At 38.0% G+C, this 18175-nt stretch overlaps 1 protein-coding gene across 1 annotated transcript in view; it reads left to right on the top strand.

Moving 5' to 3' along the window:
• The first annotated feature begins 1584 nt into the window (after positions 1-1584).
• LOC149948069 (synaptic vesicular amine transporter-like) overlaps positions 1585-18175 on the top strand; it is a 31728-nt gene continuing 15137 nt past the window's right edge. Inside the window, exons 1-2 of the mRNA XM_090171591.1 lie at positions 1585-1769; positions 11010-11145. Coding sequence (XP_090027717.1) covers positions 11010-11145 — 136 coding nt within the window. The 5' untranslated portion in view covers positions 1585-1769. The remainder of the gene's footprint in view (positions 1770-11009; positions 11146-18175) is intronic.

The following is an 18175-nucleotide window of genomic DNA, read 5'->3' as shown; positions in this document are numbered from 1 at the left end:
TGGAATAATTTCAATTTCAATTCTATTTCAATTAAACCAAAATTTCGTACTCTATTAAATACGCTTCCGATAAAGCTGAATGTCTAATTTTCAATCAAGCGTAACAAGTGTCGGTGGTTCTGTGGTAGAACGTTCGCCGGTCAACCAGGAGGTCTCGGGTTCAAATCCCGCCCGATGCGATCGCAAATTGCTACTAAGACGAATACCGTAAGCAACTGGTGGAAACCCTCCCATTGGAAGTTGAGAGGTTGCCATAACACTCGGTCCTTCCCAAACGTCAATAAGAAGGCGTTGGAGAATACGCACCAATAACAAACGTAGCGTTAACGAAAAAAACGCAATTGCAAATTTATCCGTTAACGCTTACCGTCACGCGGTGGTTTCGCCAACCTTTAAAATGCTAAAACGGTTGTTCGACTACCCTTTGCCCCGAAAATGCGAACGCGTTCGCAGGCCACAAGCACACACCCACACACACCCACAGACGGACACGCTGGTTGTATAACCTAGGGGAGAGGTAAAAACCAATGATTTCTAAATGGAAGCAATTGTAAGCATTCGCACATACCATTTCGCGTATTCAACACTAACAAGAACCATTCCGTAACCCTCGTATTTCGTTCTTGTGCGCTTTCCAAAAGCATCCATCGGGGAAAATACTTTGAATTGGAATTCACCTCGTACAACTTGCTTATTTCCAAAATTTCCGACCAAGTATAACAGTGTCGACTTAACTCGATTCTTTGGAATTAAAAAAATGGGACTTGGCACAGCTCTGCTAGTTCAATAATGAACTTTTGGCATTTGCTATTGCGTTTATCGCTTCACCGATAAAAAAACCAAACGAATAATAAATTTAAATTATTGGGTTCAAGGCAGAATACTGAACTTCATATTACTGGCTATTTCGTTGTTTTGAGGTCCGGTTTTTTTGGGCCTAAAACTCTGAAACAAAGCCTTTTAGGAACCCTGTTCATAAACATTTTAAACTCATTATAGGACCCAAAGAACACGCCCTTAAGTTTATGACATACTTATCCGTAACACCCTCTAAACATTATTTCATATTACCCTAATTTATGGTATAATTAAAATGGTTTAAATTTTTAGAATTAGTTAGTTTCATAAAAATCCGCGAAATAAGTATTTTGGAAATATAGTTCAATTTCTAAAATAAAACACGACTATATTTGAAAAAAGTAAATAAATTTTGGTGTTTGGCCATTTAAAATATTCCCAAATAACAAAGAGATGGCGCCATTGAACACTATAGCACCGCCATTCTTCCTAAAGGGGGTACCTTTCTAATAATTAAATAACTTTAGTTTTCCGTTACCTTTAGTTAACGGTTGTATAAATATCGCGAATTAGGTCACTAACGCTCTGCATCGCTGTTTAAGCTGCGAAACTAGTTTCAACGTACGCGAAATTGTATACCGTAGATGTTATATCATAGATGGCAGTACCAGAGTTCTCAATCGATCAGACTGAGGTCTCGTATTTTAGCGCGAAGAATGGATATATACGCGAAAGACCCCCGAGTTAACTCGATAAAGCTTTTCACTTCTCTGCCGAGTCGTTCGTCTTGATCAACAAGTTCCGTTCGGGACACTCTTTCTCGCCTCCGACAGCTCCAAAATTTAAATCCCAGTTTTATCCAGGAATACTAAATATAACTCCCCTACCAATTCTCCAGTAGTTTATTGGCAAAAATATCCACGTTTTCCTGTAAAACCGGTTTCCTAGGAATCTGCATTGAGGTGCAAATTGTAAGTAATGTTTGAATTTGCTCTTAAAGATGTTTTAAGAACGGTTATCATTTCTTTTGGTTGAATTGAAAAACCGCAATCCGACATCGAGTATGTAATTTGATTTTGTTAGGTGGTCTATTCTTCCCGAAAAAGTCAAATTACAACGACCGGTTACTCTTAGCAAGGGTTGCTTTCTCGCGTCATGGGCAACCACCGCCGAGACCAAGTCATCCACCCCGAAAACTCACCACGAAGAAGGGCGCTGCTAAATTAGTTTTAGTTAATGCCGCTTTAGCACCGTCCTTCAAAGACAGTACCGTCTGAAGGCATAGGCATGAGGGGCCTCGTTCCAGAAGGAGTCCCGCAGGGGTCCGCACAAATGATTTAGTTGTTAACCCCAGGGATGAAATTTAACGTTTCAGAAATGTATACAGGGAAATGAGCGACAACTAGATTACTTAAGAAAATATTTTCATATTTTTTTTAGAGAAAACGCATTTGATTGTGTACCCAATTTTCCAAAAAAAAATAAACCATATGAATTAAAACGGTGCTGTAGATTTCATAACCCAAATTAAACATTTTTGTCCAATTAATGATACTGTAAAAGCTCCCACAAATAAGGCAAATGCCTAAACGGGCCCCAAATTACATTGTGCCCACGACCCACGAAATCCTTAAACGGCGTGTAGGAACTAAATGGAAAAATCGTCGGCTAACCCGCGCTATGGCTTGTTTTTAACGTACATAACGCTTCTGTTAAACTTCTGTTAATTGTTCAATTCGTTGATCCACCATCAAAATGGAAGTTCATACTGCCTTTAAGGCGGTTCTGTTCAAAGATCCATTTAATCAAATTTATAGCACCTTACAACGTTTTCTCTCGATATTCGCGAATTTCCAAAGTTTAACCATTTGGTCCAGATTCCGGAATGAGCCTTTTTGGAGGCAACATCTTAGTATGGCAATTCTTGCTCGACTGTAGCCTTATAGGAATAGTCAGCTAAACATTTATAAGTTTTCGCCGAAAGTCTAATGAGGCAGTCATGAAAATCATATTACAATACTATACCAAAAGTATATAATATATTACGAGAGAACTATCTACCTAGGGCGATAGAAACAGCTCCTTCAACTAGTGGCCCTCACTATTTACTCGGGATATTTTCATCATTAAGTTTGGTTATTATAGTTGAAATCGAGATAAAATTATATTTTATTTCTTATTGCTAACATCCATTGCTTTGCAAAATGAAAATATAGAAGAAATGAAAAACTATTCATCTTGTTAGAAACTGGAAACAATGGACCAATTTCGAGGCTAGTATTTGAATGCTACGTTATGTTCTTTTTAAATAAATTAACACATTGCGAACAAATTATAATCACCTGGAAAATTTCAAAGTTTGTCTACAGTTTTAAAATATAGGGGATATTGATTTAGACTTCAAACTATGCGTAATCTGGACACGTTAACGGTTAAGCTATTGCATAATTAAAACAATTGGGAATAAATAAAGGACTGAAAATAGAGCTAATGAAGTAAAATGGATTAAAAGTGTAAAATAAACACTCCACAAAACGAGTGAGTTTGGAGAGCAGAAGGTTTAAATATATTCCGTGGCAATGGTCTTAAATATTGGAAAAAGTTTTAACCACTTTAGAAGTCGAAATTAAAACCTTTATTTCTAACCGTGTACAGAGCGTACTTTTTGTGTAATCGGTGTACTGTATAGCTCGAAGAAGCCGCCAAAGGTCATTGAATTATGAATAAAGTAAAACAATGGTAATAGGTATTAAAATAAAATAAAAACAACCACTTTTGCATAATTTAACTATGCAAAAGTGGTTGTTTTTATTTTATTTTAATATCTTAATGCATAGGGTTAGTCAAACCTCACCAATGGTAATAGAACCGTTAAATTTAATTTAAAAAAACGCGTGTTCATTTTGCGCGTGTTAAAACCTTTTTTACATCATTTACCGTTTTCATGAACATTTGCGTGACATACTTACAAGTTAGTGACCGCGACAAAAATCAAGTTAATAATAAGAATAATATTCACACTATCAACGCTATATCCATCATAGAGTTACGGAAGGAAATAGACTAATTTTTATTTTTGGGACTAAAAATCCTTTGGGAATGAACGAAAAACTTATATAATAGTTCTCTATTTCATTTTTTTTAATATCTAATTTGCTTAGGCAAAGTTTGATTCTGTAGCCCTGTCCATTCAAGCGCTTTTTTGTTTATTATATCCTTTTTGGAAATTTATTTTGTGGCTTAACATCTCGTTCCTTTTATCGTGTTCATTTATTAGTCTTCATTTTGTAACCGCCTCGACGGCATATTCTGCCGAAGAATTGCCATTTTTCTTATTAAATTTAACGGTCTTATTACCATTGTTTTACTTTACAGACTAACTGTAAGTGATCAGAACCTCGGGATAAAACGAAACTTTTGGCGAATCATTTCTCCAAATGACATAACTTCAGATCTTCGATATTCCCTAGGATAAGAATAACTTAAAATATTAGTTAATTGGGCTAACTTTATAATTTCCTTTTGCAAACAAAGTGTCCTTTATATAATTATTACATTGGGAGAATTTGGTTTATAAATAAGTATATTTTTCACAGTTTTTTACGTCTGGCAATTCGCGACCGAAAACTATCGTTATGCCCCCTTTGGTTCGCGATTGAAACTAAGATAGGTAGCAGCGCCTAAAGCAGACGCTATTAATTTTTACTCGTCGTTATTCGTAAATTTGACTTTACAAATAATGATACTTACATTTAAAATATAATTTTTGCATCGTTTGCTTATATTTTGGTAAGTTTATTTAAGAAAAAACATTCTTATGACTTTTTAATTTGTCTGTAGCCGACGCTTTTAACAGTTGTTTTAACGTACGTAAACTGCGTGAATCTTTCAGTAATATATTTTAATAATAAGCATATAAATTAAGTAGTAAAGGTTTCCTCATTAAGTAAGTAATGGTGGGGAAAATGGGAATCGGTGGAGGGATAAATGTCGAGATAGTTGTAAAAGGTTCAAATTTCCCTTTTTTTTGTTAAATTTATTAAACGACTTGTTTGGGAACGATTTCGTTCAAAATCGCGTTGAGAATGTTAATCAGGGCTGGCCCAGGGATGGAAGAAATCGAAAATCGAAATTCAGACACACACACACATTCCCTCGAATGCAGAAAGGGAGGGGGGAGGAGCGGACAGTATAAAGCATTTCACTTCTGTCGATCTCCTCCGATGACAGCAGCTGCGTCATCGATTTTCGATCTGGAATTTCGAATACTTAAGCTTTTGCTAGCCCACAAGATACATCCCCTGTTTAGACGGACCCCGAGGAAGAACGATCCTTCTACTAAACCAGCCAATGACGCGATATTTCCCGCCAATTGCGTTTTCGCTTTGTTTCTTCGTAAAAATATGGGTTGGACATTAGATAGAATCGTAATGACTCGAAACAAACGATCAAGACTGTCTGTCGAAACGCTTTAACATCTGTTACGATGCGTCTGCTGTAACTGCAACAGCCGGGACCAAAACGAAATGGAAAATGGCATTCCGCATTGCCATTGTAATTGTTTCCTTTTTCACTTAATTTAAAACTAATGGTGCGAATATTTTTTATAAACGAAGTCCCGAACTATTTCCATACCTCGTTAGGATAGAAAAAATTATTTCTCGTTACCGTTTCATGTGTCTATATTTCTTCGAAAGTGGAAATATGCTACTATCGTCAAGCGTTATTACCACCGCTAAAGGAAGCGTGAAATACCTGTAAAAACTGCAAATATCGAGTCTTTCTTGGTTTTATATTCTAAAATATCATGATATTTCGCCAATAAACTTGGAAAACTCTTATTTTAACAACAAAAAGTGAATATTTATTTTAGTTCTAAGTTAATAAAATCAAACTTCAATTATCGGTAATTTAGTAAATAGTAAGTAGGTGGTTCAATTAAATAATCCTCTTGACATAAAACCCTCCGCATTGACAAACAAGTACTCGCGTACTGTTGTACAACATCTTCAAAGCCGTAACCTGTTGCAACCCGATGCCTATACACCGATCTCTTTCAAACTATTTTACAATTTCTACTCCATTCGGCCTGAGAAGCTCTTCAAATAACTCTCGAGTCTTTACCTTCTAATATTAAAGCTAAGTCGGCAATGGGTAGCTTTAAAGCGCGTCTGGACAAATATAAAAACTGGTGAACACAGTGGTTTTTGAAAGTCAAATTAAATTACTTCAAGTTTGTCACGAGTTGAAAGTAAGTAAGTAACTCCTTAAATTTGATTGTTTATCTAAAATTTAAATGCAGTACTTTCAAATTTGATTGTTTCTCTTAATTGTTTTTAATTTAATTTTCATATCGCACAAGACACATGGCTAATAAGTGTATAAACTTTGTAGTTCCTGTACTATAAACTCCTATTATTAATAATATTATTATTATTATGTCCAGTCGCGGTAGGACAAACTCCATATTTGAAAATTAAGATTTGAGAACTCCAAGAAAGAGATTGGAAGGAATATTTTCTTTCTACTACCAAATAAGTAGAACGTTCTGGCCAGCTTTTGGAAAATTCGACATGACGAAGTCTGAACATGTCGGCGTTTTCGCCTTGGTTTCCGTTTTTCGCGAGAACGATGTAAAATGGGAAAGTTTCTCTCGAAATAGATAGGTTCGGTTACGGGTGCTGCTCTTGACAGCGTCGTACATCAAGTCGACCGCGAGCAACCCCCTCCCGTCTCCCGAATTTCTCTCTCAGCTAGTTCTTGCGGAGGAAAGGCCAATCGAATCTCTTTCCCAACTTTCCGGAAGTTTACTTTTCCTCGAGAAACCAGCGTTTGGCCACCACTGTCACGCGAGTTGCCGCTTTTTTGGTGACAATGTAAGTCAGCGCTCGGACCGGGCTGACTATAGCCTCCGTTGTACGATGACGGTGGGTCGAGAAGCGCCGTGATAATATACTTCTAGGAAGGAATGACGTCCAAACTAGTCTCTCGGAGAAGCTTGAGATCCAGACGGGCGAAAAAAGGTTTCGTGGCTCTTAACCTCACCATCGCTTAATTAAGAAGCCCCTTTTCGCTGTAATCGTCGAAGCTATTCGATTAAAAGTGACGAAACTCGATTCGAAAACCTCTTAACGCTGATTATGGCCCAATTTAATTAAGTCGTAAGAACTCGACTCTTTTCATTCCCCGCCTCTCGAGAAATGGATACGGAAATTCTCTAATATACGCTATTCACGAGCGCCATATTTCTGAGGAAACTATGATTTAATTTACTCGCTTAATCTAATACGTATTAGAGGAATATATTCAAATGAACGGAGAGTATATGAAAGGCAGTATGTACCCATCTGGATTCCCAGAAGGAAAACCGCACCCTTCCGCTTTTCCTCGTGCAATCTCTCTCTCTCTCTCCTTGTAGGCGGAGACTATCTTCCGGGAATCCCGAAAACAGTGGCCGTAATTGCGAGCAAATATTCCCTGTTAACCCGAATACGTTATATTAGTATAAGCAAACAGAAATTATAATTTCGCAATAAAATTATAATTTCCAAGTCGCGAGCCACGATGAGATATTTTTCAGCATTCGATCAACAGCTGATGGTTACGCGTAGACGCTCCCGTTCGTAACAGTCGGGACTTAACCTCTTTACTTTGAAAAGCTGATCAAATGGAAATATATTTTCCTGACCAGCGATTCCCTCGACTACGAAACTAGCTTTTTAGAGCGTCAACTTAAAAAAAATCTCGTAACGGAGCCATCGAATGTTTTCGAAATTGACGTCGGAGCATTTGGGCGCGACCGAAAAACGTCGCGTCTGCCGTCGTAGTAGTCAAAGTCGCTCGTTTACGGAGAACTTTCGTTATAAATCCAGGGCCGAAATGTCCCATTCTGAAACAGGGGCGATCAAGTGGCGGGGGGTGATAAGGAGGGAGTGCTTTATTATTTCGTGAAATCGGGATTCTCCGGCCGAATTCCCCGGAATAATGGCCAAACGGCTGAAATTCCTGAAGGCGCTCGCGTCACCGGGTAACCCGCCCTTTATTTTAAATACCGTACTGTTGCCCTTGGCAACGCATCCGCGTCGGAGAATCCACCCGCGGAGACGGCCCGAGGATGCTTCGAAAGGGGAGAGGGCGCCACTGGCAACCCGGTAAGATAGGGCGCGGGGATGCATTTGCACTCTATCTCGATATATTTTTCTTATCTCGGGGAAGCCGGCTGGCCCTATCTCCGCGTACGGCGCCTCGAAAAAAGTTGTGGAATTCGGCGGAGAGGTGCCTTTTTTATGATTACGAAAGGGCCAAGGGGATATATCTTTATATATAGAACGATGCCCTTAATAACAAGGGTCGGACATGTATGGTAAAGCGGCGGCGGGCTCTTATGAAATTTTTCATCCCTTTGTGAGTTTTCCAATATAACTAGGTCGCTTAAGCCTATATGCCGTTATTACTCGCGAAAAATTTAATCAACTTATCCGCGTAGTCGACCCGTATATCTGGTTCAAGGTGCCGCGCCTGCGATACGAATATTTGGATAGGGCTCGATGACGCCGCCACTTCTAAACCGCTCTTTAAGTGGCGTTTTAAGATTTAAGACTTAAATTTTCGCCGTAGTTTACGCGTTGAGAACTCGCTAACGCGTCGGAGTGGGTCGCCGCGAACGTCTGTTTATCCAAAAATTTATTATTTGCTCGTTAACAAGCCCAGTTCGCTTAATGAATATACGAAAATGACGCGACTCTTCATCTCTTTTTCGTTATTTTGAAAGAATTATTTTTACGGAATTTATTTTTATCTCTTGAGAGAGGCGTAGCCTCTCTTAGAGACTTTGGTATGGTTGCGGTACACGCGGTTGGTTTAATGTACGTTTTGGGAGCTGGTCTACTTTCATCTGGGAATCCTAAATGAAACTTTGCCGGCTCTTTTTCTCACGGCCGATTGAGCCTCGACCCAGCCGAGCGATTTTCATTTAATAATTACTTCGGGGAACAGTTCCAGCGAGTACCGAGGGTGGTTGTTCTCGTAGAAGGTTATTATATTACTAGCTATATACTGTAGGCTAACAGCTAGCTGAGTTGATCGTACAACTCTTACAGTGCAAGACGAAATCCGCAAGCTTAAGAAACAATTTACGAGCTTAAGACATAACGCGAGAGTACTTTTTGACACATGCCAAGAAAAAAGATAAATATGTCTCGATTTAAAAATCTAAAAGCGTCTTATATCGTCGCGTCTCCTTTTCACGATTACCAATCTCAGGTGGTTAATTGATTCTATAATCATAAATAAATAACGAGTCAGGGCTTCGTGGAACAAACACAAAGGGGCCCAGGGAACTCTAGTTGGGAGAGTGCACCCAACGGGATTCGCTTACTTTGTACTTTGAGAACAAAGACAAAGGGAACCAGGGAACTAAAGTTGAGAGAGTGCACCCAACGGGGTTGCCCAATTTGTACATTGAGTACCAACATAAAGGGGCCCAGGGAACTATAGTTGGGAGAGTGCACCCAACGGGATTCGCTTATTTTGTACATTGAGTACAAAGACAAAGGGGCCCAGGGAACTATACTTGGGCGAGTGCACCCAACGGGATTCGCCCAATTTGTATATTGAGTACCAACATAAAGGGGCCCAGGGAACTCTAGTTGAGAGAGTGCACCCAACGGGGTTCGCCCAATTTGTACATTGAGTACCAACATAAAGGGGCCCAGGGAACTTTATTTGGGAGAGTGCACCCAACGGGATTCGCTTACTTTGTACATTGAGAACAAAGACAAAGGGGCCCAGGGAGCTCTAGTTGGGAGAGTGCACCCAACGGGATTCGCTTACTTTGTACATTGAATACAAAGACAAAGGGGCCCAGGGAACTATACTTGGTCGAGTTCACCCAACGGGATTCGCCCAATTTGTATATTGAGTACCAACATAAAGGGGCCCAGGGAACTCTAGTTGAGAGAGTGCACCCAACGGGGTTCGCCCAATTTGTACATTGAGTACCAACATAAAGGAGCCCAGGGAACTATAGTTGGGAGAGTGCACCCAACGGGATTCGCCCAATTTGTATATTGAGAACAAACACAAAGGGGACCAGGGAACTTTAGTTGGGAGAGTGCACCCAACGGGATTCGCTTACTTTGTACATTGAGAACAAACACAAAGGGGCCCAGGGAACTCTAGTTGGGAGAGTGCACCCAACGGGGTTCGCCCAATTTGTACATTGAGAACAAACACAAAGGGGCCCAGGGAACTCTAGTTGGGAGAGTGCACCCAACGGGGTTCGCCCAATTTGTAAATTGAGAACAAACACAAAGGGGCCCAGGGAACTCTAGTTGGGAGAGTGCACCCAACGGGGTCGCCCAATTTGTACATTGAGTACCAACATAAAGGGGCCCAGGGAACTATAGTTGGGAGAGTGCACCCAACGGGATTCGCTTACTTTGTACATTGAGAACAAAGACAAAGGGGCCCAGGGAGCTCTAGTTGGGAGAGTGTACCCAACGGGGTTCGCGCAATTTGTACATTGAGAACCAACATAAAGGGGCCCAGGGAACTATAGTTGGGAGAGTGCACTCAACGGGATTCGCTTACTTTGTACATTGAGAACAAAGACAAAGGGGCCCAGGGAGCTCTAGTTGGGAGAGTGTACCCAACGGGGTTCGCGCAATTTGTACATTGAGAACCAACATAAAGGGGCCCAGGGAACTATAGTTGGGAGAGTGCACTCAACGGGATTCGCTTACTTTGTACATTGAGAACAAAGACAAAGGGGCCCAGGGAGCTCTAGTTGGGAGAGTGTACCCAACGGGGTTCGCGCAATTTGTACATTGAGAACCAACATAAAGGGGCCCAGGGAACTATAGTTGGGAGAGTGCACTCAACGGGATTCGCTTACTTTGTACATTGAGAACGAAGACAAAGGGGCCCAGGGAGCTCTAGTTGGGAGAGTGCACCCAACGGGGTTCGCGCAATTTGTACATTGAGAACCAACATAAAGGGGCCCGGGGAGCTCTAAGGGTGACGACTCGAAAGCGAGACAGACAGACACGTTAACATTCGTAAATATATGTGATTTAGATACTGTAGTCCAGAGAGGTTAATATCTTATTATCTCTGGTAGAAGTGACTCGCATTGTTCTAATAGAGAGTGTTGATACCTAATCGTGTATGGTTCTTTGATACGTCTTCAATGTTTTAATTGTTTTTCGCAGATGGTGCAAGTGGAAATGGGAGAAACTCGCAATGTGATATTGGATTGCCTGAAGAAATGCCGCAACTCTCGGAAGCTGGTTCTGGTCATCGTGGCCGTAGCCTTACTTTTGGACAATATGTTACTAAGCACAGTCGGTAAGGCTCATTTCACATTTTTAAGCATACCGCTTTAATGCTATTTTTCTTTATCAAAATACGGAGAAGTTCCTAAATGCAGTTTTCAACGAAAAAACCTCGGGAAAAGTGGTGTATCGTATCGACCCTAGAGGTACGGGCATACTCCCAAAGTTATTGAAAAGTTGCTAAAATCGAACGTTGAATGAAATAAATTACATTTGGGAAATAAATTGAATGTGCCAGTTTAAAAAAAACGTCTTACAAAATAACGAAATTTCCGTGAAAATTTCGATTTTAAACTCTTCGCTATGAAACGAATCGTTCATAAAGGGTCCTAATTTCGGAAAAAGGTTTTTAAAAATGTCTTATTATCATTCGCTTGGTCTGCTATCACGAGGTACGGAAAGGGAGGAGCTACCCCAAATTCGGGCCGAATTTTTAAAATGATTACGTGACCCTTGTCACCCTTCAAAGTCGTTAGAAGCATCAGAATTGTTTTCCCTTTTATCTACCAGACATTTTGACCCGAGCCGCAGCCCTGATTAGACTTTTCATAGCGAGAATCAAGATTATCGAGGGATAAAAAAGGCAATGTTTTATTTCATTGAGTGAGACTTTGATTTCTCGTTCTTTTCAGGGAAGAGAGAGAGAGAGAGGAGAGGCATCGCGATGTCCGAATTTGAATTTTCTAGCAGTCAATTGCTAAGGTCGAGCCACGGAGGAGGCTTTCAAATTCAAAATAGGCTTTTCCCGCGCGTCAGGCTCTTTTACGAGACTGCCGCTCTCCGAATCTTAGAATCCATTTATTTTCTTCCATTATTGGAGAATAGAGCGAGCAGACGACGCGGAAAGATTTTTGGGTGGGGAGGTGGCATCTAGTGGGCGAAGGGCCCCTACTGAAGCCCCGCTCTCTTTTGAAAACCAAACTCATTATCGTGGGAATCGATTTACCAGGTCTTTGGCGAAACCATTCTCCTACGTTATTCGCTTGAAAGGAGACACGAAGGGGGGGGGGGGGTAGAACAGCCAGTAATTATTTTTTTTTATTATTATTTCGTGGCTGGCACTGATAAATTCTATCAGCCAAGAGCAGCGTCCTCTCGCGGCTTTACAATTGTCCTCCGAGACACGGGAAGAGTGTGACAGCCGCTGATTCAGGCTTCGCAATGGTGGGGAAAACCCCCTTCTTTTCGCCTCCGTCTTGAAGCCACTTTTTCTGTAATAGGAAAGGAAGGCTGACATTAAACCGTCTTAAACATTTCGCCTAAAACGCTCTTCATTTCATCTTTAGAAAGAAGATACAGATTCGGTGACCTTATAACGTGAGTAAATGAAGCGAAGGTAGTAGAACCCCAATTTCGGACATTAATTTTTTATCCCCCTCCGAGAGGCCAAGAAGCCAACTAAAATTGAACCACGAGAGCAAGAGAGATGATGCCAATTTAGGGCATAGAGATAATTATGGGGTGGAACTAGATTCGCGATAACTTTTACCATAAGTAACATAATAAAAATAAAAATGGCACAGAACTAATTCGGTGGAGTAATTAAGAAATAGGAAGTTTCGGAAACTCGTCCCTTCCTACTCTTTCCGTTGGCCAAATAGTTGATTAGTTTGATGGCGAGAAATACGAGCGTACGCGCGTTTAGTTTTGAAATTCGAAAAAAACGAACTTCTGCAATGGTACTAGTGTTTATAACAGTTATTTTTCTCTACCGATTCAATAATTCATCATTATTTGCCAAAGGTAAGGGTTATTTACACTTTTGAAAGCATTTCAATTTTCAATAGGCCTTGGCTGGTCCGTCGAAAAGGCTGCGGCGGAGTGATGCACAAAAAAATTTCTATCTTTTTCGTATCTTTTTACATAGATGGCAGCAGCTATACTATACTATCAATTTTTCCCTCTGAAATTTCTATAAAATATCATTTTATTTTTGATATTTTTGAGCAAAGATGGCGACAAAATTATTCACAATCTTTCATTTTATTTAGTTTTGGCCCTTTGATTTTTTCACGATCTTTCAAATTTCTTTAAAGATATGAGAGTTTCAATTAATTTCAATTCTTTTTTGCCCTTGCCTGAAAAATATCAATAGAAATCTTTAATGATTTGGATAAGTATCATTTCAAATACTTCTTTAGTTTTAATTATTATTAAAAGTATATTTCAAAATATTTCAAATACGTTCCACGAGAAAGTAGAATCAAATTTTTTAATATCAAAAGTTCTAAGTATTAAAATGAATATTTCAATTTTTATCTTTTGATTATTGATTCAGTAGTAAATCCTTCAACATTTGATTTTGATTTTATGGATTAGAATCGATTTTAATTTTATTAATTATGGAAAATAAATAAAGCTATTGCATCGCCACAGCCCACACCGCCAGGTTGCAACACACATGACTCTCTAACGGCGTCTGCGTGGGACGGTGGGAAAATAACTTTTGGGAGTTTTGGTTTCAGTTTTGAAATCGCCTTTCAGGCTGCGCGGCGCAGAATCAAAGTCTCCGCTTTCCGCCCCCCCCTGCCTTCGCCTATTCGCTCCCCCCCCCCCTCTCGTTAAAAAAACAGCGAGAAAAACTGTGCGCGCTTTGACCGCTCCTCTCCCTTCTATCAGTGACCACTTAACAGTGTTTCGGGTTTGGCTATATTTCAGTATCACGTGAGATAGGTTCGCCGCTCAAATAGTGTATATCGGCATATCTAGATGGCGCTAAAATATTTACTCTCAAATACAAACAAAATTGAGGAGAAACGAGAAAAAATCTATCGTGTAATTTCTAATACAACAGATGGAAGCACTAGCTCTATTCCGCTCTTTTTTTCGCTAGGCTAGGTAAGAGAAGAATCTTTTCATATATAGTTCGCTCCCGATTTATTTCCTTCAAAATTCTATCGCGATCATTTTGCAATGTAGAAGATCATATCAAAATCGTACAATTTTATTTTTATTTTTCGGATAAAGTATCATCTCGTATCCTAAAAGTATCCAAAGATACGAGCGCGCCCATCACTGCGGCGGACCGACGGCGATTTTCCAGGCATCCTCCAAATACTAGGAGCAGTTCGCGGAAAGTTGTCAGTCCGTCGATACGTAATGGTTTACGTTGTCATTGGCGATACAGACTCTCATTAAAAAAAATTCATTGGGTGAATAGGAAGTTCCGTACTTATGTTTATTATGTTACTTAAGCTATTACGAATGAAAGAACCAATTTATACCTGGATTGATCGTTCCAGTATAGCAATGTTGAAGCTCTTTCCTCCATCCTTCGGCGCATCATACCACTCAGAGCTACTCGATTCGATTCACGGCTAATACCCATTTGTCGACACTCCCTTTAAGTGAGAAGGTGATCGTGAATTAGCCCTAGTTTTACCAAATGAACGGTAATTTCAATTTGATTAAAGTCCGATTAATTAATTTTGTTTTCTTTTGAGAATTTAAAGGCATAACAAAATATTTGGAGTATTCAATTGAAAGAATTAATTTCCATTGTCTGATATATTACTTTGCAATTTGTTAAACTATTCCTGTTTAACCGGTATAATTTGTTTTAGAAATTTTTGAATAATTCGCAACCGAAGAATGGTGGCACGATTTTTCAACCTATAGAAAAATGTCTAAGTCTAGGTGTCGTTCTTGCTCTTTGTTACCACGGAGGAAACGTACAACAATGCTAAATTAAAATAAAATGCAAATACAAACCTTTTATAGCTTTTATTTTATCTATTAAAGCCCTGTAATATAAGTCAAACAGGGTTGGCAAATTTTAAACAAAATGTTTAAAACAAGTGTTTTAAACCAACCTTTTAAACAAAACACAATATGTTTAAAACGTTTTAAACAAACTGATTTTAAATATGATTTTTTTCCTTTTGACGAGTTGTGATATTTATTCGTCTAAGTTGTGATCCGCAGTCGTCTAGCTTTGATTAGACCAAATAAAATAAGTAAAAAATAGTGCGTCCATAAATAAATATTTTCCGTTTTCCAGCGCATTTACGTGATAATTAATTCAAAAAGAAGAGTTATATAAAAGGTCTTGATTCAGATAATACGTCAAGACTAGCAAACAACAGTAGGGTCTACATTTTCAAAACCAACAAATAAACTATTACTCTTGCAGGAAGTTCGATACTTTTCCCGCAGCTGGATATACTTATTGAACTTAGATGCTTCGATGATTTCTCATTAATTCAGATTATTAAATTTACGGATTTTTTTTTCTTATTCTTCGTTCTTATGACAACTATGACGACGTAGACGGATAATAAATCTATCACTAGCCCTGATTAAAATACTACTTTCTCTAAAAATGTATCCTTCTATTGATAAGTAAGTATGAAGAAGAGTTTAAATCGTGTTTTAAACAACGTTTTTTATATTTTTTAAGTGTTTTTTTCTAGTTTTAATTAAAAACAGTTTAAAACAACGAATTGAGTTTTAAACAATAAAAAAGAGTGTTTTCGTTCTTTTTGGAAAAAGCACAGATTTTGCCAATCTTGCTGCAGTGCCAAGCTTTACCTATCTACTTTTCGACGGCAATCAAAAGAATAAATGTTTTCTTCCCTTTTAATGTTACCGTCGCATTGAGTTTATGAGTTCAGGGTCCCTTTAAAACTTTTCGAGCTCGGACTACCTTAAAATTGAATTATCAGTCCGAGGTTTTTTTTCATTAATGCGTGGTTTTACCAGGATTATTAAACTTTTAGGAGGTTCGACTACGATGCCTGTCCAACAATAAGTCAGACTGTCTTCCCCACCTAAGTGAATAAAGGCGATTTTACGTTGATTATAAAATAATTTAATAAAAATAATTTAATAAAAATAATTTAATAAAAATAATTTAATAAAAATAATTTAATAAAAATAATTTAATAAAAATAATTTAATAAAAGTAACTTAATAAAAGTAACTTAATAAAAGTAACTTAATAAAAATAACTTAATAAAGTAGCTTAATAAAACTAATTTAATAAAACTAATTGAATAAAACTAATTTAATAAAATTAATTTTATAAAATTAATTTAATAACATTAATTTAATAAAATTAATTTAATAAAATTAATTTAATAAAATTAATTTAATAAAACTAATTTAATAAAACTAATTTAATAAAATTAATTTAATAAAACTAATTTAATAAAAACTAATTTAATAAAACTAATTTAATAAAACTAATTTAATAAAACTAATTTAAAAAAAACTAATTTAAAAAAAAACTAATTTAATAAAACTAATTTAATAAAAATAATTTAATAAAAAAATTAATAAAACTAATTTAATAAAAATAATTTAATAAAAATAATTCAATAAAAGTAATTTAATAAAAATAATTTGATAAAACTAATAAACATTCAGAGTGCAATTGCAACTTATAGTAAAATTCTTCACCAATTATTGCATGGCGGTCGCTATTCAGCAGACATCTTTTACCCTCGGGCTTCCGTTGAATTGAATTCCAACGTTAAGATATTTATATCAAAAGTCAAAATTTAGGCCAGAGATTCCAACAGTAGACCGGTTTCGCCCTTTTGGGGCTCATCAGTACTGTGTAGGAACTCTGGCTATCCTCGGAAATCTGCCGATATCAGTAAAACAGTACTGGCCCTTAACTTAACCTCACAATCACTGCCAACAAAGACAAATAAAATTCTAGCTCGTTCTCAGTAGTTCCATCAAAATTGACATAAGACCCAAAAGTGTGTCCAGCCTACCTTTGTGCCTTTTGAAATACCACGTGTGAGCTAATTTAAATTAATTTCATAATTTTTTATTTTAAATTCAGTTAACGGTAATATTTTATCTTTCCATTCATTTCTAAAATTGTTTCTTTTTACGATCCCAAATATGGATGGGGCAAATCTGTACCCACTTTCTAAGCCTTAAATAACTATTTATCTACAAAAAATTGTGAAAGTGGGGTGGCGGAGTGGTTAGCACTTTTGCCTCGCAGCGAGAGAATCCGGGTTCGATCCCAGCTTGTGGCACTGGGTGAAAACTTGGAACAACTCCTTCCGCGTAGAGTTTGCAAGTTATCTCCCGACTGGTTAAAGGCATGAAGGGCTTGCCACCACCCTCCTACGCATTGTAACCCGGCCACCTGAATTAAAAAGGCAATAAAAGTCGCTAGATGACTTAGGGAATCTGTGCCTAAGGTATTAGCCTAGCCGATTATTATTAGTCAGGCATAGAGATACTTTCTAACACGCCACACTTGGCTGAGCTGGAGTGGCTAAAATTTTGATGACGTATTTCTTACTCTCTCTTTTTACTTTGCGACAAGCCTGCGGTGGTACCTTTCTTGATTCACTTTTATGTTCTCATAGTAGCTATCTTATATTCTTCTGGTTTCACGTATAGAATAGTTGTCCGTCGTTGTGACCATACTTAAGGTATTTCTCGAGCCCTTTGGGCTAAAAGAGCTCGTTAGTATATATCAAACCCACGCCCGCTCGAATAAAACCCTTCACACCAAACAAGTGTTACTTCACTTATAAAATAGTCCTAAATACTAAAGTCTTAAGTAAACATTATTCGTTGAAATTAAGTAAAAAGGTTTTAACTATCTAGACGGACTGTCTTGTACATGTTATAATAGATATAATAGTATTACCAAACGTTATTGTGGCTACACGCCAATTATGTTTACACTGTATTTCGCCTCTGACGAACTCTCGTTTTTTGTCATCATTGTAATTTAGCCTGACGAAGGCGCTAGTTTTGGCGCCGAAACGGCCGTAGCATAGTTCAATAAAATGAACGTTTTTATTGTACAAACAGTGGTGATTTTGTTTTTATCTATAATAAAAAGGTTTTAATATTTACGCCCTGGCACTGTTTCGACATTTCAAGTAGTATCCGCGGCAAATCCTGACCATTATTCTCGTTTATAATGAGTGGTTTCAATTAATAGTTTGCCCATAATTATAAATTTAAGTTCATAGCTATAACGTTTTTCTCAGCGAATCTGAACGGAGCTTTTTCTTTAATGTATGTCCTTTCCTCGGAACGATAGTGCTATATTTAGCCTTGAT

Source organism: Leiobunum rupestre, chromosome 4 (genome assembly GCF_980474605.1).
Source record: "Leiobunum rupestre chromosome 4, qqLeiRupe1.1.hap1, whole genome shotgun sequence".
Lineage (NCBI taxonomy): Eukaryota > Metazoa > Arthropoda > Arachnida > Opiliones > Sclerosomatidae > Leiobunum > Leiobunum rupestre.
Note: the sequence above shows the minus strand (reverse complement) of the source record. Positions and strands in the feature narration are given on the sequence as shown.